Raw genomic sequence first — 22,546 nt, forward strand, 5'->3', positions numbered from 1 at the left:
TATTAAAAAAAATCTTAGATCTGTTTTTCTACACTTTTCCTGACTATTTTAAAATGAAACTTACAAGAGAAAATAGCTCCCAACAGCCTGACCTGAAGGTTTAAACTAAAAGATGCGATTCCTCACTACTTCTAAACAGTACACTGGTGATATAGCCTACACTCAGTGGATAAAATACACACTTTTAAACCTCAGCTAGTGGAGAACTACATTGCTGTGTTGAGGCATCTATATTGAAGTCATAGGAAGGATCTTTCACTAGAGTTACATGTGAATGTGCTGCTGTTTGAGGACTGAGGATTTTAATAGTCCTTAAAAGTATAACTATAAGGGGGGAGTTACTGTACTCAAAGTCCTCTCGCTTAACATTGTTTTGATCTTATGTCCCTGCTCCATTACAGGACATGCTCGTTTAAAGTTGTACAATACTCCCCTATAACGTCATTTGGCCGCCTGATTTGTCCATGGCTGGCAGCCCTCTCCCCCCCAAGCACCTCCCGCCCACCAGCGGACCCTGCGGATCAGCACCTTCCCCCTGCTCCCCCTCCCCCCCCCCCCCCGCGGCAATTAGCTGTCTTGTGGCATTCAGGAGGCTCGGGGGGGGGGGGGGGGAGAGCGAGGATGCGGCGCACAGCCTCCCAGGCCCCTCCCCTGCCTCCTGGATGCCGCAAACCAGCTGACTGCTGCAGGCAAGAGGAGTGGGGGGGGGGGGGAAGGCGCTGATCCGTGGGGTCCGCTGGCAGGCAGGAGGCACTTGGGGGGGGGGGGCATAGGGGAGCTGCCAGCCTATTTAATACCTGTTTTAAATTGCTTAGTTAAAAAATTGTTTAAAAATGTATATAATACCTTGTCTGGTGTAGCGGGGTGGTCACTATATTTAGACTTTCAACATCAGCAAGGATTATGCAAGTAACATTCTATAGAATCGCATGGTCTTCAACAATATTGAAGCATACCAGCTGCTTCAACTAAACTGGGATTAATTTAGATTTAAAATTGCGGGAGGGAGGGATAGCTCAGTGGTTTGAGCATTAGCCTGCTAAAGCCAGGGTTGTGAGTTCAATCCTTGAGGGGGCCATTTAGGGATCTGGGGCTAAAATTGGGGATTAGTCCTGCTTTGAGCAGGGGGTTGGACTAGATGACCTCCTGAGGTCCCTTCCAACCCTGATATTCTATGATTCTATGATTCTATGATGGTGTTTTGAACAAACATGATGATTGCCTGTTCTCTTCATTCCTTTGGCCACTGTCGGAAGACCGGATACTGGCTAGATGGACCTTTGGTCTGATCCAGTATGGCCATTCTTATGATAGCCTCCCCCAAATGTAGCACTAATAAAGGATTTCACCACTAGCAGGAAGTCCCTCTCTACACTGTTCTTTAGCTTGTAATTTTCCAGTTTCATCAGTGAAACGTGCATTTAAAAAACAAATACAAAAGGATAGCCTGTATACGCAGGATGCAATTTCAAATATAAAATATTGCAAAACCAGAATATTAACTGGTACTACACTTAAGAATATAGGCATCTACAGTTAATATTCCTTGTAATATTGTTGTGTAAAGGAGCATGACCAGTTAACCAAAGGGATAGCAAACTGGCAAATATAGCCTAAATGTCAAACCCTTGATGAAAGTGTTAAGGAAGAGAATGGTCAGAGCACCTGACTTTTCATTTCCCAGTGAATCAGGCTGTCCCAAGTATTTGCATAAAAAACAAATTAGTTTGAGATGTAATAACAGAGATGGAGTCTTACGTTGCGAGGAATTTCTGAACTCTCAAATTAACTTTGCATTAATTTAGTTATGGTTTTAATTTGTGACATTTTATATTTTGTGTATGTTGCCTATTGTTGGATTTATTAGAAACCTAGACATGTTACTGTATGGATTTTGGATTTGAGATACAAGTTTCCTTTTCTGCCAAACTCCAGTTACCCTATTGTTTTAGATGTCCCTTAAGAGATCTGGATAATCAGGATTTACCACTAGATGTGTTTAAAGTCCAACAGACTTAAGTTTAACATCTAAAGGATGCAGTCTCTCAAGTGGCGAGACAGATGCACTATTATCTAACACAAGAGCCTCCATTTAATCCAAAGGCCGATCTGGAAACTGTACTGAGGCCATGTCTTAGAAAACAGGTCAGGCCAAATCCTGGTCCCATTAAAAGTCAATAGTGAAATTCCAATACACTTCAGTGGAGCCAAAATTTGGTTCGTGTTTAAAAAGGTGTTCCATCCACACTAGGAAAGTAGGGTGCAGTGTGGATAAAAAGTCACAGGCTAAAAATACAAGGAAGTCAGAATGAACTATTGGAGTCCGTGCTGATGTGCAGCTCAAGTGACAATACAATATTTGCAAAGTCATGTTTAACAAAAACTCTTGGAGCTGCTGGTTTGAGAGAGGGTATAAATTATTCTATCAACTATTCTGCAGTTGTTTTTTTTTTCTAGTAGTTACCTGGGTAAGGATGTAGCTCCTTTGGGCCTCTTCCATTTTTATCAAGCTGGCATTGATATAGTCATTGTCACCTCTGGTTAGCTTAATTCGACTGTGGTCAACTGTAGCACAGACAATCAGAAAACACAGGTTAATGCCTTCATGCATATGTTATGATCCACGACCAATTTCATCAAATGCTAGGACCAAAAATGTAACTTTCTAAAAGAACAAAAAAGTGAAATAGTAACAATAAAGAATTGTTTCTGAATGAAAAGTTCTTTGCACTTGCTGTACTGGGAACAGACAATAATTAGCACTATTTTATTGTGATAATGCAATTAGGGCCCAATTAAAAACAGTTGTGAAGTGTGGAGTATTTTGCACACGCAATGATCACAATTGTATGTGCAAACCGGATAATTTTGCACACAGATTTATATATCAAGCTACTGCTTGTACATGCAATCAGCATGTACAAACTAATTCTACAACTGTATGCATATTTTTGCAGGTCTTTGTGAAAATCAGTTCCTTAAAATCTGGATAATAGATAAATTTGAACAAAGTGGCCTGTATCAGCAGGATAATCATCAAATGGAAACCTTAACCTCTGCTGATAGGTCCTACATTCAACTGAAAATTTTCCTAATCTATCCTCCCCACCTACTGAACAAAAAAATTACTTGACACTTATTTTACTGGACTTCTGTTAGTTCCAAAGCTTGCAGTATTTATGATTCCCCCAATGCATAAGAATTTCCACATTTTACAGGAAAACCAAACTTATTGAAAGGAATATCATCTAAAGGAAAACAAAATTAACAATGGTCAACAAGAAAAAAATAAGACTCCTGAAAGTGATCAGTAAGCAAAGCTATGTGCAACATTATAGTCCCTACTGAATTTCTTGAAAGGCTGAACTGAATTTTAGTCTCTAAAGTGACTGTACAAGTTTTCCAGTATCTGGAAATATTTGTTTAGATGCAATATGTACAGGAATCCTGTGAGTGCAGCATACACTGCAACTGTTCTTTATGTTTGTTCTAAGCAGTGCTAACTACTTATGCTAAACAACCTGTTCCACCTCATATGTAGCTGTGACACCGAGTACATTTCCCAGACTGGAAGAAGAGCTCTGTGTAGCTCAAAAGCTCGTCTCTCAGCAACAGAAGCTGGTCCAATAAGATATTACCTCATCCACCTTGTCTCTCAAAACAGAGGACATAATAAATACACACTTGGGATGAGGGGAAAAGTCTCAAAAGTGCATCACGATTAGGGTTTCTGGTTTATTATAATTTAATTTTTCAGGGTTTATTTTTAACTTTGAGTTTTGTAAGGGTCCAAGTTGGAGCTTTTAAGGGCTTTCTATGAATAATCTCTTTGCAATGTTCCCTAATGTATTTTAACAGAGTGCTCTTGCAAACAGCAATATGCTAAAGTGTACAAGGGAACCTCTAACGAGCACCAGCAGGAACAATTATTGTGCAAGAAATTCACAGAATCACAGAATATCAGGGTTGGAAGGGACCTCAGGAGATCTAGTCCAAACCCCTGCTCAAAGCAGGACCAATCTCCATTTTTTTTAGTGCGCTTTAGAACTCACATCCCTGTAATCCACATTACCAGTCTGTGCAAACAAGCTCCTGGATACAAGTAACCATTTCGGGTGTTTATCCAATAAACGCTGATTGCATTTTTTGTATTAGGGTGTTTTGTCAGTGTTTATCAGTTAAGACTGAAAATCAGAAGCCCTAATCATGACCCACTTTGTGCAGGGAGAAGAGACTTAGAGGACTGAATATAAAGTTTCATCAACAGATATATAGGAAAACAAGGAGATCAGAGTTTCTGAAGTGACTAAGTTAAAAGCTAGCTAGGCTGGTTTCTTTGCTTCCTTTTTTCCTCTCAAACCAACTTCCAATTAAATTGTTTTGGCAAAATTCCTCCTGTCTCTGTACAGCTACAAACATTCTATATTAACTGGTAGCATGCTATATATATATTTATTTTTACATTAATGGAGAGGATAACTGTACATTTAATACTGATAACAGATTTGTGCTATCCTACCCATCCTCTTTCTCTGTCCCTGGGATTTAACCATGAGACAACTACTTTCCCGCAAAGACTTCTGTCCATGAACATTGCAGCTACTGCACACCGCTACAGTGTAATCCCATGACATACCACACTATGGTGTATTGTGACAGATCTCATGTCATGAAGTATATTAATGACAAGATTTAAGTCATGGATGTATAGCCATCCATTCAAAATATACAACCAAGTGCCTTCTGAGACACAAATTCTTAGAGGTTAACAGTCTGTTACAAATAATTGTGAAAAAAAGGATACTTACAGGGGCTGACATCTCTGTACCTGTTTCGGTTTTTGTTTCTGGGATGTTTGGCCACTTTACATGGAAAGTCACTGGCTTCATGCCTGATATCCTAGAACAAAAGAATTAAGATGTTTGAACTTGCCAGCAGTTTGCAAGAAAAGCTTACAGTTCAGTGTGTCTGTGAGGGAGGGGATGTTGATTTTATTTTGTAGTCACCTGCAAGTGTCTGCTTATCATGGCATTTACTTGAGGGTTTTGGACAGCAACTATTTAGAACAAATGTTTGCAGTTTTAGATTAAATACTGAGGTAAGATTATTTCTTGTAGTACAAGACACTGACTTGCTGTTGGCTATGCTAATATGTGATCAGCTTTTCACAAAGGAAGTACTGCAACACATTGTGCTTTTAGATGAACATATTTTACCTGATGTAGAGAATTGTGCAGACATGTGACATTACATAAATATTTCCACAAAGTTATTCATCGCACGCAGATACACATTAAAGAGTTCACTAAGAAAGATGGTTAGAAATGGCTATCATTTAGTATTCTACACGTCACCATTTTATAAGTCTATATTAACAGCCCAAAACTGCAGTCATGTCTAGTTAAGTTAATTTGGATCCTTATCTCGAGTCATCAGCAAGCTGTTCTGGAGCTGCAAATGACAAAAGGGGTTCTTTGCACTCAGTGCATACTCTACATAAAAGCAAGGATGCCATTCCGCAAGGTAATACTGACAGAATCATCCAGCTCTTCCTCCAGCCTTTTTTCAGATGTGGCTAACAGCTCAAGCCTCTGAGAGAAACTCAGAAGAAATAAAGCAGCACAATACTGCCCAACTTGAATATAAACCCTTATTTATAGAAATCAGGCAGACATACATATCATATGCTGCATAAGAGTACAACCTGTATGAACGTTGTTACCAGGACCATCAGAGAAGAGATCATGTCATTCATTGTAGATTATTATTTTTATTGTTTTAAAACACACTGAGGCTGGAACAAAATCTGAATGAAAACTGCCAGAAATGCACTCGCTGCAGAGTTCAGATTTAGCTATTACAAGGCAATTTAAGGAGTCCCAAGACAGACATCTTGTGTCTGTGTGTAAAATGTACAGTTTAGCATGGCTCAAAGGCCATCCAAAAATACTAAAGATATTAGGGCAAATTCATCCCTTTCCACTAGGGTTGAATTTGAGACACTCTGATTTATGTGGTTAATCAAATTAAACTAAATTTTACAGTAAGAAATTTACATTTTTAGGATCATATCCTCAGCTGGTTAAACTGGTGTAGCTCCCTGACATAGAGCAAACATCAATTTATGCCAGCTGAGGATACGGCCCTTTGAATTCGGTCCAAATCAGACTGGTACTCTTTATGATTTTGCAGAACGGTAACCTTAGGCATACAGAGAAGTGCTAAATCATAGGAATGTTTTTGTCCAAAGTGACCTACCAACTGCAAGCATTCAATTCCTTCCCCTCCTTTCCTACTCCTCCCCGTAGATTTAGCAGCAATCTCCGAGTATGTTGTACAGACTATATTGTGTGATGAGTTATATTTTATAACTACTTGCCCCAAATTAGTACAGTGATCTGACACAGCTCCCTGCTGAATAGGGCTGGACATCAGCTACTATCTTTTTATAACTTAACATATGGCTGCCTGTAATTCTGATGGGAGAACGTAGGCTACCAGTATGATGAATATAGTCTCAACTTCAGCAGTACAACATCCCAGGAACATGAAGCCCTGGCAACTTACAGACATCACAGACTGGTCATTTGTTATTTTAGCTTTTGCTACCATGCACAAATTGAAGTATCAAGACCAAAAAGGGAACGGCAAAAAGGGTTTTCTAAATCTACTCCCCACAGAGCCTACATAGTCTTTTTAAGCGTAAAGACGACGACTTGAGGTCCATGTGCAAAGAAATCAACATGTAATGTAAGCAAAAAAGTCTATATGGTTTTATTAATTCAATCCAATATATAAAGCGGAGGCACTAACCTGCCTTGTGCCACTGAAAGCCAGTAATGGCTCCTAAGTATCTAAACTGCTAACATCAGCTTTTTTTTACATTTTATAGAAGAATTGCAATGATGCTTCAGTCACACAAAGGAACTTTAACTGATAGAAGATACTCTCCACCCTCCCCAAGAACTCGTTGCCACAAATACCACTGAAGCCAAGCGTTCAGTAAGGTTGAAAAGTATTAGACATTGATATAGACTAAGAATATTCATAGATATAGGAAAAAATCCTATACAAACGACAAAGCTGCTGCTGCTCACTGGGAGTGGAAGTTTTTTTTTTTTTGCCAGCAGGAGACTCTCTCCTGCCGACAAACAACAGCTACACTGCGCGCCTTTCAGCAGCATGGCTGTTGCGGCACAGCTGTCTCTCTAAAAGGTGCATCATGTAGACAAAGGCTTAATAAAGGCAGTGATCTCTTTTCAATCCCTCAAGGTAGGAAAATATGCTAAATTTGCATTGCCTTAAGAAACTGTATGAAAGCTAGGTCAAACAGATGAGTTTGCTATTTAGATCTGAAGGCAGGAAGTTAGTAGGTGCTCTTGTTTTGCCTGACTGGGTATGTCTATACCCCTGGCTGGCCCATGCCAGCTGACTCAGGTTCATGAAGCTCAGGCTTAAGGGCTGTTTAATTACAGTGTAGATATTTGGGCTCAGACTGCAGCCCAACTGTCTACACTGTAAATTAAACGGCCCTTAAGCCTGAGCCAGCAGGGTGGGTCTAACTGCAGTGTAGACATACCTGTTGTGGTAAATCACTGTCATGGAGGGTAATACTTTCTCTCAGGTAGCTCAAGAAACCCCTGGAGAGCTTTCAAAGTCTGTCCTTACTTTGAACTGGCTTCTATGCTAAATGGGGAGTCAGTGCAGTGAATGGAGCACCGCAGTGAAGTGTCCATAGGGACCTCTGATGCTAATTGTTGTCCTGAAAAAAACCCCAATTAGTCCACGGGGCTTCATTCTAAATCTAGCGAACTGCATAAAATAGTCAATCTTGAAAGTCATGAATGCATGGATCTCAGGAGCCAGATATATTTCTGATGGTAGTGGGTGGTGGTTCTTTTTGTTTGTTTGTTTTTTTTGCAGTGGTAGCTCTTTGTGCAGCCAATGGTAATGAGAAGTCCCGCAGAACACGAAATGACTTAATCATAGCACAGATGCCCTCAGTGGAGGGGGTTATTAAAAGAAGTGTCCTCTTCTGGCAAAGTTATTACACAAAATTGTCCACTCTAGGGTTTCTTGCACGTTCCCCTGAAGCTTCTGGTATTGGCCACTGTCAGGGATCAGTTACCAGATCGGCAATTTCAAAATGTGTCAGTCCTATGGTAGTATAATCTATGTAGGAAGCCACAAGAAAAGAAAAAAAAGTACACTTTCAAAAATTCAAAACATGCAAGTGTCATGTCAGAGTGACTCAAAGTCAATGTCAGTATAATAAATGAAAGGCTGGTAGACGAATACAGGGATTGATAAGGATAATTAACACTTTCTTGAATTACATTTATATGGTGCCTCTACAGTGACACTATCATTTTAAAAGGGAAGCATAACACAATTTAAAATGTCATGCATTATAAAACTTGAGGACTAGAACTGAAAGTCAGTTTTCCGAAGTTAAATCTTCTGGTTCTGAGTATGACTCATTTGATAGCACTCACCTCATGGGTTTAAGTCCTGTACCCACCACAGATATTTCAGGGCAGTAACTTGTAGCTTTGGAAGAAGAAGTCTGTTGAAATGCTGTACTTCAGATGAGACAAATCAATGTTTTTCTGCCCATTTCTGATCTAGATCTATCATAATAATACAGGTAAAAGTTAAAGACCTTTCTGTGCTTTTTCAAGAGGGGAGAGCAGCTCTCAGCTATGTTAGGGGCCAAATGGGCCTCAGGACTCGGTAAGTGGAAAAGTCATTTAGAGTCAACTTTCCCCTTCCTCAAGCTGAGCACATTTTGGTCAGATCAGGGTTTCTGGCCCCTAGTACCATTAGCAGCTTTACAAAATACCATAAAGCTATGTAGCCCCAAACATTGAATTAAGTCACTATGTATAACCAAGTTCAGCTTTTTCCATTTTAGTTTCAGGCCACCTGCTACACTAACTTTATAGTGCCCTTCATCAGAATATATCAAGAGTGCTTTACATGCATCCTTATTTTATAGGCAGGAAACCGAGCCACAGAAAAATTAAGTTCCACATTCACATAGGTATTTAGGGTCCTAACTTCCACCGATTTCAAGTTAGGAGCCTACATACCTTTGTGGATCTGTCAGCAATCATTCAGGTACATTGTATTCATAATCATATGGTGGACATCACCTCCTTGCAAGCATGTGTGTGTCAGTAGTTACAACTCATATTACCATGGCGGGGGGAGGGGGGGGGGGGGGAGAGCTTGGTCCAAAGCCCACTGACTTCAATGGTTTGCATCTGACCTTAAGTCTGCAGATAGCATGATTAATGGGTAAAATGAAAAATATATTTACCCATAAACTCTTTGGGAAAATAATTTCCGTGCAGCATAGGATAAGAGGTCCTCTGTTATATTGTCACTCACTGCCTGTCTATCTCTGGGAAACAGCAGTTGCCAAGTCCCTATGAGCACAGCTACAGTGAGCCATAGTAGTCTGGTATACACTGAAATAATCACATATTTAACATTTAAAGCTTCCTTAATGCTTTTAGTAATCAGCACAACACTAATCTCAAAATGAAAGAATTTTACTTAAAATAATCAATTTCCTAATCTCCATTTACTGATACAGGTGCCACAAAGAATGGCACCACAATAAAATAAATCACAATTAGAAGTTAAGGGAAAGCTGCTACTCTTTGGAATGCTCCTTTGCTAGGTGACGTCATACAGTACATAGCTTTTCCCTCCTGAGATCACAAGAGGGACAAGTGTTGAGGGGTCCTGTAGAAACAAACAGCTGGATTAATCTAGGGGAAAATCCTTTTTAGGCTCAAAGGGAAAACGCAGGACGTCGCAGAACTGAGCGCCAGTGACCCTAGTCCTTCTCTAAAGGGAACACTTGTGAGCCAGAATATGAAGTGAATTATTGTGATAAAGCATTCAGGAACACACTGGATGAAACTGACATTCAACTGGTTGGGGCAACAAGAGTGGCTTTCCCTTTCTATGCAGACACCTGCCTGATAAACGTGTTAACCAGACTTCAGTAGCCCTGATATAAAATTCTTTAGGAATATAGCTTTGGACCACATATGCCAAGCGGTTCATTCATTCATAGATATTAAGGCCAGAAGGAACTATTATGATCATCTAATCTGACCTGTATAAACACAGCTTATAAAATTCCACCCAGATTCATGAAATAAAGTGACAAGCTGTAGAAGTTGTACAATTGAATAAAATGTTCACATCACTTTTGACGACACTGGTTATAGAGATTTGCTTGTTCATATATCTGGGAACTAGGTAAGCCAGTGGGCGTGTACATACATTTCTCAAGAGTTCCGTGTAAGGCTGGCTGAGCAAGTGATTGCTCCATGAGGTTAAGAAATTGTAATCACAGACCTACAACATGGTTTTCCTAGAAAGCCCCTTGCTGATTCAGTACTATGTAGGCAATTTGAAACAGGCTGCAGTGATGCAGTATAAGCAGAACTTCCATGTCTACAGTCAGTTGGCTGCGGTTGCTGAAATGCACAGCCACCAGAATGCATGAGCTAGGCTGGAATGTGCCATTAAATTATGTCAGCATGAAGGAAAGGGCTTTAAAGAAACCTATACCCATTCTGATTACCCTAGCAATCAGACATCCCTAAGCTAGGGCTTTGTTGTGCTCCATGAACAAGGTGCAACTGGTCTAAAAAAAATTGTAGACCCACACTTTAGAGGATCATAATTTACAAAACCTGTATTGCCTGCTGTGATGGGGTGACTACCCCACACATGTGGTGAAAGGGTTCATGTGGGCCTGGCCTAACTAATGATGGAACCCATCTGGGAAGGGGCTGGGTGGTGCTATAAACAAAGGACACATGAAGCAGAAAGGGGCTGCAAGGAGAAACTTTGATGTTACACTCCTGATAGTAGGGAATGGAGAGATCTGTAAGGAACAAGAAGCTCTTACACAGAGTGAGGAGAAAAGCCCAGAGACAGGCTTCATCGAACAAAGTCCAGGGGGGTGGCAGCAAGAGGGTATAGTGTAGAGGATGAACCTGGGTTCCCCTACCTGCCACTGCTAAGGTGATGGGAAGCCCTTAAGATATGGGCTGCTAGAAACTTTGAGAGAAGGTTCCAAAACCCAAGGACGACAGATTAGATGGAAGGACCAGGGTTATTTATTTATGCTAGATTTTGTCAGCCTGAATGGGGTGTGACTAAAACATGAGTCATGAGAAGAGGTGGACCACTGAGGGACCAGCATGACTGTTGGCAAGGGGTGCTAGACAGGAGAGCTACTACACCACACCCATGCTTTAAGGATGCATTCTAGCAGTGAGTTCACTCTTCTACACCGCCAAGGACTGTGTAAATTAGGTAACTAGTTCATCTGAAGACAATCTGAATTTTGATCATTTGGGTGTGCACTTAGCAACACAAATTTAAACTTTTGGGCCAAGATTTAGAAATTGCAATTTGGGAACCTCTAGGTAGTAAGGGCAAAAAGGGGGAAAACAGGACTAACTAGTTTCTACTGAAAGACGCTAGCTGTACAGGAGTCCAATATATGATTGGAAGTAAAAAAAAACAACAACCCTAAGTGCACAACTTTAAAATGAGGGTAGAATTAAAGTTATATGAGCTACCCTAAATCTGGCATTTCCTAACCTTCAGGTGTTTGACTTTGCCACCTAAACAAGATTTTATTTAATCTTAAAAGAGCAAGTTAAGGAGAGACTTGATCACAATCCAAGTATCTACACAGGGAACAGATATTTCATAATGGGCTCTTCAATCTAGTGGAAGAAAATCTAACAAGACCCAATGCCTACAAGTGGAAAATAGACAAATTCAGACTGGAAATAAGGAATAGTTTTTAACAGTGAGGGTAATTAACCATTGGAACAATTTACCAAAGATTTTGGCAGATTCTCCATTATCGGCAATTTGAAAATCAAAAGGGGAGGTTTTTCTAAAAGACTTACTCTAGTTCGAATGGGAATTTTGGGGAAGTTCTGTAGCCTGTGTTACACAGGCAGTCAGACTAGATAATCACAGTGGTCCCTTCTGGCTTTGGAAACTATGAACACTTAAATGTTTTTTGTAAATATATTAAGAGAGATAGCTCAGTGGTTTGAGCATTGCCCTGCTAAACCCAGGGTTGTGAGTTCAATCCTTGTAGGGGGCCATTTAGGGATCTGGGGCAAAAACTGGGGATTGGTCCTGCTTTGAGCAGGGGGTTGAACTAGATGACCTCCTGAGGTCCCTTCCAACCCTGATATTCTATGTTCTGAAAAGAAAGAAAAAGTTGGAGAACTGAAGTCAGTGGAGCTATGTGGACTTTACACCAGCTGAGGATCTGACAATTTGTCAGTCCCTACATATTACCACCTTTCATATTTCTGACTTTTCAACCTTTTTTTTTTTTTAAAAAAAATCAATTACGGTTTTGATCACTTGTAGTGAAGGCTCTTTTTTTGTTTTTAAAAAAAGACAATGTCAATGAAGCTCTAATAGACTAAAAGTTATATGGATGTCTTCAAAATTTAAATAAATTAGAAGGTTAAAACATGAAAAATAAGACTAAGAACATAAGACGTTCACAATAGGTGGCAGGAATACATCGTTCAGCTAGTTCAAAAGGCTCATAATGTGACAGCTGAACAGGAAACAAAACTAAAACAGGAGCATCTTTTTTTTTTTTTTTTTTTTTTAATAAATCTTGCTTCTCCCCTCTTCCTCACTTGCACAACTCTGTTTCCTATTCAGCAACTCTCTTCACTGCTCCTGAAGTGAGCATGAGGGAAAAATATTGGAGGTGGAGACTGAAAAACAAAATGGCTCTTAGACAAGTATTTTTGCAGAGGAAAAGCTTTTACTATTTACAATATCAAGCAAGAATCAGTGCCAGGAAACAAACCACAGTCTTACTACAGCGTCGAGATATAAGTCAGTTAATTCACCACCTATGCAGTTTAGAGAAGGGAAATGAATCGTGAAGATCAGATACAGACCTTAAGTTCCCCAAAGACTGGAGGTTTTCAGATCCAGTATTTTGGCTCAGGCTCACCTCTAGTATACTGGGTACATTTGAAAATCCAGATGTCTATTTAGCTCCTGAGGTAGTTTCTGCATTAGTCTGTACAGCAAATTCAGATCCAGATTTAGAAAAAATTTAGTTTTTACAATTTTTGCACAGTGATGTTTGGATTCCATTAACAACCGTTTTTATATGAACTAAAAATTTTGTTCTCCCTGACCCTCAGGACATTTCAACCTTTTATAGGATGACATTTCAAGAGAGTTGCTACATAACATTTTAACTCCTGGACTGAGAAGTGACAGTGTCAACTTCTTACGGACAGCCTTCGTTGGTACTTATACAAGGACATGACCAAAACCGAATGTTCTCGGATAACATATGTAGCCTTTTTGCAAATCTAAATATTTCTGTGAAAAGTGCTTGAGAGAAGAAAAAAAAGCACCTGACAAGAGGCTTCTCCCAGATCCTTTAAGACAATGAAACCAGATGGTTCTGGCTGCACACTCAGAGTACAATCATCAAAATGGTAATCTTTCCAGAGCTAGGACTCTCATTGTGTATAAGCTATAACAGAACAGTAGATGGCCCTGGAATGAATACAGAGATGCAATTCAGTGGAGAGGTTCTGATGACATAACTGATGGAAGAGGAACTGTGGAGTGACTTCATCTTTTGTGTTCATCCAAGGTCATTATCTTATTACACACACACACACACACACACAATTACTTTACACTGAAGTACGTTTTATACACGTGAAATTAACCTTAAAGGGAAAGTAGGAATTAGAGTGCCAGACTCCACTGTACCTTTAATATTTTATAGGTTTAAAATGGTGTAGCACTGGGGTTCTCAACCTTTTTCTTTCTGAGCCCGCCCCCCCCCCCCCAACATCCTATAAAAGTTCCACAGCCCCACTGTGCCACAACAACTATTTTTCTGCATATAAAAGCCAGGGCCTGCGTCAGGGGGTGGCAAGTAGGGCAGCTGCCCAGTGCCCCACACCACAAGGGGCACCACAATGCTAAGTTGCTCAGACTTCACCTTCAGCCCAGAATGGTGGAGCTCGGGGCCCCGTGTTGCAGTCCCATGTGGTGGGGCTTCGTCTTTCTGCCCTGGATCCTAGCGCATCTAATGCCAACCATGCTTGGGGGACCCCATGAATTCTACTCACAGCCCCACAGGGTAAGGCCCTGGACTGACAGCCCCGGTTGAAAACCGCTGGTATAGAACACATCTATGTATATATAAAATTGGGGCTAATAGTTTGGGACAAGCCAGACTTTAAATTCTCAGATTTCCCAAAGCCCTTCCCCCCCCACCCATGCTATAAAAACCTCTAGCTCATGGCTCTGGCCTCCAGGTTTCAGGCCCACCAGGGGAGGAGCGGGGGAAAGAAGAGGAGCCACCAGGGCTCAGAAATATTTACCAGAGCTCTGCTCTGGCCACATTTAAGCCCTGGGACAAACAGATTTTAGTTTTTAAATCAAATAGTTAATTATCCTTTCCAAAAATCAAATCGATTAGCTAAGAAATATGAGAGCAAGTGACCATTTAAAAAACGTGACAAAGCAGGACTGCTCCCCCTCACTGGCTCTGCAGGAACTCAATATTTGTGAAAATTGAGCGGATGATATTTTTGATAATCAGAAACCTAGAAAAAGTATGTGCATTTTTTAAAGTTAGCAGGGTGGTGGTATTTTATTTGCATTTTGAAACAAATGTTCTGCACAATTGCATCCAACACTGAAGAGAATGAGCCTGGTGTTGAATAAAGCACACTGGAATCTTAATTCTCACTCTGCAAAAATTGACACAACTAACACACTCATACTCAGTTTCTCAGCAAAGATGAAGAGTGGCACAGTGAGGTTCCAAATACACTTACCAGAACACTATCAACCTAGCAAAACTAAACTACATGGTTCACTTGTTTTGTCAAAGATACGTCTTGGGACGTAGTATTTTGTTCGCTAATTCAAAAATCTAATACACAATAGAGGTCTAGTGATTTTTCTATTATACATTTTCAAAACTTGGACTTCAAATGCTTTAAGTTCTCCTACATGGGTCTAAACTTTCTAGAACTGAACTGCACCCTTACAGTATTGATAGACAGACATCTGAATTTTGAGTATTAGAAGTATATTGTATTTAAAAAGCCTGAAAAATTTCATCCTTGCATTATAAAGCTATATAGTGAACTACATAGAATATGGGCTCTTTAAAGGTTAGAGATATGATAATCTTGTTCAAATAGTTTCAAGCATTGTTCTCGAGCAAGGGCAGGAGATTGCAAAGTTGAAAAAATGCTTGATTTGGTTGTGTGCATAGGATTTGCCACTAATCTGTTCACATTAAACAATGTTAGCAAGAATCGCCAACTATTTAAAAATTCTCTTTAAATCTAAAAATCTCAATTACCAACATCTTCCTTTTATACACAAAAAAAATAATAAAAAGAAGAACCCTCTAACTGTATATTCAAATGCACCAGAGTTTGCAGCAGCCAGGGACCAGTTTTTAGCAACAGAAATAACAGAATAAACATAGCACCAACACACTGAAGTGTGGGCTTAATCCAAAATCCACTGAAGTTAATGGAAAGAGATCCTTTGAGGAAAAACAAACTATTGATAACGCAATGCCAACGAACTAGGTTACATGTATATTGTCATAAGAAATGAGAATTGCAGCTGTCAAACTTTATACAAAGAGAACGGTTTCAGAAGCAACTGAATTACAGAAAAGAAGTTAGTATACTCTTTAATAGACAAGTTCTTTCTGAAATCTATAGAAGGTGCCACAAATTGTCACATCTGCTGCCTTGTTCTGAATTAAAGGAGGGATCTAATTTTTTCAATATGTTGGGGCTATCTGTTCTACTCTGAAACAGCACTAAAAAAAAGTAGATAACCTTTTAAAAACCTAGAAACTAAGAGATTTTTTACCTGCCTTAAGATTTCATATGAACTGACACTGCTTTTATCAAATCTATTCTCTTGTGCATACTCAACCAACCATTTACTTCTTTCAGAAGAGAGGGTTATCGGTATTGCCTATAACTTAAACAGAAAATAAGTTCACAAGAATGAAAAAATTCACTTCATGTATCTGTGGTCAATATAGCCATTGTTTCAGTTCCTATGTTCTTTACAGCTTAAGAACAAAAGGTTTTCCTATAATAAGGCCTCAAAACTGATCTTTCATCACACTGAAGTAAACCTGAAACTATAACAGTGAAAGTAAACTACTTTCAATTTTTGGTGCAAAGAATATTCCAAGGTATTTCAAGTGTTTAGACTGAGTTTGATTCATTAAAACAAGGACCACCACACAATAAGCATTGAGCTGTTTTGAAATTCTATTCTATCTGGGTTCTTACACTGAACTCAGTCGCTGAGTGTCTTCCAGAACTGCATTAAGCAACATGACTAAAATCTCTGCTATTTATCTCATGCTCTCCCTGGGGGAGAAGTGTGTGGACTGTTTTGTTTTGCAACATTGTAAAAATTTTCTTTTGCTTACACGTTGCCACATGTTTGTTAGAGAAGGCAAGGCCAAAGAAATTCAGCTTCTACTCAGAGTGGAAGGTGGTGAGCTTTGATGGTCCCCAAAAATCTGGCCACTTATTTTGGTACCTAAGAGGATGCTGACCTATTCTGAAAATCTGGACTGGATTGTGGGTGCCGAGTCCTTTTGAAAATTCTGGCCTAGATAAACAAAACAAAAAAAAAAGCATGGAGTATGCTCATTCCATGTGAACATGAACTAGCTGTACTTTAAGTTAACATTACAGGAATTACACTGTACCATTTCTGTTTGGATTCTAATCTCATACTATTACAAGACTTGATCACAAAGAAATTTAAGAAACCCCCTGAAGGGATTGTGCGAAGATGAAAAATAAAGAAATCACTTATGTTCTGTTGAAGTCACAAGTTTCACCTTGGGCATAAATCAATATGCAGAAAATGAATCAGCCTAGTCTGATTTCTTGTAATTGATTTCAGTATATTGAAACCACTACATACAAGGCTTTGAACCACAAAAGGGTTCCTGTAAATGAACACAAGCACAGTAATTAAATCCTGTTTCACAAGCAGTCTTCCCCTTTCACATGCAACTTACCTAAGTTTTAGGTGTACACAGTACTTTAAAGATACAAAAACAGTAAAGATCTAACACAAGCATTAGGTTGCATGCAAGATAAAAGGTATGTGTAACGCTGTTTAAAAAAAACAAAAACAAAAAAGAGCACACTGCAGTGAGTTTCAGAGCCTGGGGTCAACTGACTCAGGATCCCAGTACAGGGCTAAAAATAGAAGCGTAGACATGACTATTTGGGCTCTGAAACCCGGTGAGGGGAGGTGGGTCTCAGAGCCTGAGCTCCAGTCCAAATGGGAATGTCTACACTGCTATTTTTAGCTTGACAGCACAAGACCAAACCAGTTGATCCGTGCTCTGGGACTGGCTTCCACAGGTTTTTCTTTTTTTAGGAGGGGGTTTGCAGGTGGGGTAAGGAGCAGTGTAGACAAACTCACAGTTGAACGTGTTATTTGTAAAGCTGGTTTTGAGACTTTTCGATGTTATCTCATAAAGGAGTGTAGAACTGCGACATTAGCATACAAACTCTATTCTCGGGTTGCAGCACTTGGGATATTTTATTTCATTAAGAGAATAATTAGCACATCCCCAGTTTCCTATAAAGGCTCCTTATTATTGGCATGCAGCATTTAAAACAGTCACCAGCTCCTGCTCACATAGTAATACCTTGGAGACCTGCTGCAAGTTTCCTTCACCTTACTCCTTCCTGTGAACCAGTGACTCAGACTTCAGTGGTTCAGGAGCCAAATTAGCCTGATGAAACCTCCAGGAATACGTACAACCAGAATTGGCAACTCTCTATATTTTATTCTCATAGCGAAATGACGGACCAAGCATCCTGACTGGTTGTTAATTAAATCACACATAGTGTTTTAATATCATGAGCTGCAAAGAGACACATTAAAAAGCCACTTGTGGGTCACAAGCCTCAGTCTAAGGCCTGGTCTACACTGGGGGGAGGAAGGGGAAATTGATCTAAGATATGCAACTTCAGCTATGAGAATAGCGTAGCTGAAGTCGACGCATCTTAGATCAACTTAGAATCACTTACTTCACGTCCTCGCGCCGCGAGATTGACGGCCGCCGCTCCCCCATCGACTCAGCTTCCGCCTCTCGCCCTGGTGGAGTTCCGGAGTCGACAGCAGGGTGATCGATTCATCGCGTCTACACTGGACGCGGTAAATCGATCCCCGATAGATCGATCACTACCCACTGATTCAGTGGGTAGTGTAGACGTGGCCTGAGCATCATTGCTTTAAATCCTTTGCTCTACATTGGTTTGCCAAGGTTTCCATCCTGGCAAATTGGCTCCTCCACCTTGAAAAATCCTGCAGATGGCGGCCAAACTAGTTGCCCTTTATTGTTTTTGAATCACATCTTCCCAAATGACACAGCAATTGCCTTAAGTTGCAATTGCAGCCCTGTGATTACCTGCATATTACAAAGTTAAACCATGGAAACCCAGGTTTTTGCATTATTGTTTTGGAATTTAAAATAGCCCTGGCATATCTATGACAGTAAGACAAATGTGTCTTGTTCCCTCTGTTGATATTTTGGCTCCAAACAGATTCCTGGGAGCTGGCTTCCACACCATCTCAGCACTCAGCCTCTTCAACTGAGGAACCTCTCTGAAGTAACGTTGTGGACTTTTTCATCTGTAAGCAAAGCAGGAATACTGAAGACTCTTGACTCTGTTTTTGATCTAAACACTTCCAGAAACTTCCCAGCTGAACAACATGCCTTTATGTGAGTATGCAGCCACTCTCCCAATTTTAAAGTCTGTGATGCATGAATATTTAGATTGACTGACTCGCCAATATTTGAAAGAGTAACAATAACTCCAGCTCCCAATCAATTACAAATGCTGATATCCTCAAATTAAGTGATAAAGTGAAACCTAGTAAGAGGCTTCAAGGCAACCAGATCCAGAGAATTAGCTTTGTGGTCTCATCTTTTGCCCTCAAATACACTGAGTTTAAGAGTGCACTATGTTGCACTTAATGAAACAGACAGTCCTCGTATTTTACGGTTTCTCAAGCCTTAGTATAAAGATTGCATTTCACACTAGAATATCTGCTTGAAGTTCGGAAAATGGCAAACGAAACTGATCTGTGGTATGTGTGTCCTTTCACCTTTTCCTGGAAAGTATGCTTGTCTTTTAATCAAGTAGCACAGCAGTTTAACTACATAACAGCCAAACATTGCAACCATTTTCTCAAGACAAATGTTTCAAGAAAATTTCTAAAACGTGTTTTAAGTCATTTAAAAAACAAAAACCCAAAAAACCTACCCCCAGCAACTTCAGCATACACTTCAAAGGAAACATTTCCAGCCCTGACTTTCAGACATCCTTTTCGTTTTCAGTTCCTTATGTCCATATTACTTATCAGTTAGTTTGCCAATCTGATTCAATTTACTTTGCACCTAATAGTACTTCCTGGAATCAACAGTTTATAGCTATTGCAATGAGTAACAGAAGTTATACTACTTCACTCCACAGAAAGGCAGTCAAACCCCTGCATGCTGAAACCTTTCTATAACGGACTGAATTGTGTTCGTTTTTAATACGCTTCATTGTAGTTTGCATGCCAAGAGGACACAGGCAGTACATGTGTGTGCACATGAGCTTGTACTTTTATTCAGGCCTTTATAGAATTTTATTGTAAATAAATGTAAGCATATAACTCATATCCCAAAAATTAAATGGTCTAGTAAGTTTTAAGAGGCAAAAAAACATTAAGTATCTCTGTGCTGGACTTATAAATAAATACATTACACTTGAAGTATAAACACACTGCTATATTATATGGCTGTTCCTGAGACACCTGAATGTCAATTTTTGGAATACGCTGTCACTAGGACCAAATCTGATTAGAATGTTGATGGTTCAGCAATCTGAGTTCCTCGCTATGAAATTGGAAAGCGGGTAGGGAGGTAGGGTTCCTTTCTGGCAAGTCAAAATAACTCTTATGAAGCAACAGTGACCTTTCTAATTAATTTTGCCAATTCACAAAAGGCTTTACCATGATATCATGAGGCTCCTGAAAGCATTAGTTCACCAAATCACCTGTGACTACAGCCAACTGACGCTCCTGAGTTTTTGTTGGCACCATTTGTGCTCTTCAGTTAGATAGACTTTCATCTGTTATTGTCATTAATTCTGTGATTGAGTTTGTGACATGGGAGAGAGAGAGATCTTGATCACCATTACTTTAGAGATCTAGCTACTGTGGGAATGCTCCCTTTTGGTTGACAGCCGCGCAAGAATAATTGTACCCTTCTTTGGTCAGTAGAAGGAGAGGCATTTCTTGGAGTTCTTTTTGGCTCTTGTAGGATGCGTCTTCCTAGGTCTCTTGGGAAAAATAAGAGCTTTAGATTTTATTTTCTTTCTTCCCCTGACCATTAAGGTTATAGAACAGCACTGTCCTTTGCAGTGGCTGTCAGAGTAGAAAATGAAAAGGATGTCTGGAAGTCAGGGCTGGAAATGTTTCCCTTGAAGTGCCTGGAGGATGGGGTGGGGAGGGGTCAGGAAGAGCCTAAGAGTTGCACTTCTTTAAGATTTTAGGTGCTCCTATATCAGAATCCAAACAAGCAGAAACAAAAGGATTACTACTTGTGGGAATCAGAACTGTTTTGTCCTTTGAATATCTTGTTTTCTGGGGCAGGACTAGAAGTCTATTCCTACCATTATGGAGGGGTGCGGTCTAGTATGTTGAGCACATGATTAATCTGTAACTACTGACCTCTGTACCCGATGCCAATTCCCTTTTTGGAAGTTGGTTAAATCGCATCTGCCATTCTATAAGAGAGATAATACGTACTTTGCGGCCTATTATGAAGATTGGAGTGAAGTTTAAACTTCAACTAGATCAGTACTTGTGGCACCTCAGAGACTAACCAATTTATTTGAGCATAAGCTTTTGTGAGCTACAGCTCACTTCATCGGATGCATACTGTGGAAAGCGTAGAAGATCTTTTTATACACATAAAGCATGAAAAAATACCTCCTCCCACCCCACTCTCCTGCTGGTAATAGCTTATCTAAAGTGATCACTCTCCTTACAATGTGTATGATGATCAAGGTGGGCCATTTACTGGATTTTGTGCTGTGGTTGTCAACCTATTTACCATTGTCGGCCATGTATGCAGCTCTTTAAATGTTACTTGGGATGCATCCACACAATATGTATATATACACACACACACTCACTCTACCTGTATGGCCCTGAGGATGTCACATGGACCGCAGCTGTGTGCTGACTGTACTGCAAGCAGTCTGGAGGTTGAGAACCACTTAACTAGATATTTAAAAGTTGCAGCTACGCATGACTTCCGGAAAGTAAGGAAGTTTTAGGACATTCTCTCCCACGTGTTAACTAAGGCATGTTAAAACTATACTTAATTTGTAAAAATTCAAAAGACCTAATGTAGCCGAACATGCGTGAGAGCACACGCACTTAATGATTTATAGTACAGTATGGTTGATAGTCTAATTGTGTGTAAAATATTAAAAGCCAAATATGCCATCAGCTAGCCAGGACTAGTAAAAATATGTTGTGAATTTATTTTTAATGCTAACTTGTTTCTGACTTGACAGTATCAGAAAACTTTTAAACTCTTTACACAAAGGCTAAATCTCAAATTAAATGCCAAAAGCTTTTCCAAGTTCTTAAACTAGTACAGTATAATACTGCACTTTAAAACAGCAGAAAAGATGTTCAAATACCAGGACAGGTGATATTTTACGTTGTTTTAAAATTTGTGCAATCACAGCGGATTTAATATTATTCAGCTTAGAAGGTAACACTACAGAAAAGCATTTTAAAAATAATGTAAATCATTAGCAAGATTTCAAAGGAAGCCTTTTGCACAAGAGGTGTAGGAGTTAAGGTTATCACATGTTTTAGTTCACTCCTCTTCACACACTATTTTAAAACTTAGCAACAAGTCTACACTCCAAATGTTAGTAGCCTCCCATCAGGGGCTTTACTAAGCAAGATTAAGTTTAGTGCATTCATTGTTAAGTTCTCCACTAATATATTTTAATACAAATTAAAAAAACTCTCAAAACAACATTCAGCATAAGGAAAAGAAGGGGGGTGCTATAAATACAATGTTTAAACAACCTGCTGAAGCAATATAAGTTTATAATGGCACTCACACTATGGTATTGAGTACGATATAGTGTCTACTCTAGATAGATGTCTTTCCAACATTCGTGTATACCACCAGATGTGTATAAGGCATTGACGAAGCAAAGGTATGGTCCCTGCTCCACCGAGCTTGGAGTCTAAACTGACCAAACACGAGAGATTCTTCTCTGATCATTTGCCACTGTTGCTGAACAGATGCAAAATCGTCAAGTGAGGAAACACACTTTCGCGGTTTGGACTTTGCTTGTTCTTTATTATTCTCTGCAAAACTGAC

The 22,546-nt window shown here is 39.7% G+C and overlaps 1 protein-coding gene across 1 annotated transcript in view; it reads right to left on the reverse strand.

Moving 5' to 3' along the window:
- Positions 1-22,546, reverse strand: part of PTPN1 (protein tyrosine phosphatase non-receptor type 1) — a 61,467-nt gene that overhangs the window by 16,144 nt on the left and 22,777 nt on the right. Inside the window, exons 2-3 of the mRNA XM_077831842.1 lie at positions 4,809-4,899; positions 2,465-2,565 (exon numbers count right to left, since the gene is read on the reverse strand). Coding sequence (XP_077687968.1) covers positions 2,465-2,565; positions 4,809-4,899 — 192 coding nt within the window. The remainder of the gene's footprint in view (positions 1-2,464; positions 2,566-4,808; positions 4,900-22,546) is intronic.

This window comes from Eretmochelys imbricata, chromosome 13, assembly GCF_965152235.1.
Source record: "Eretmochelys imbricata isolate rEreImb1 chromosome 13, rEreImb1.hap1, whole genome shotgun sequence".
NCBI classification, from domain to species: domain Eukaryota; kingdom Metazoa; phylum Chordata; order Testudines; family Cheloniidae; genus Eretmochelys; species Eretmochelys imbricata.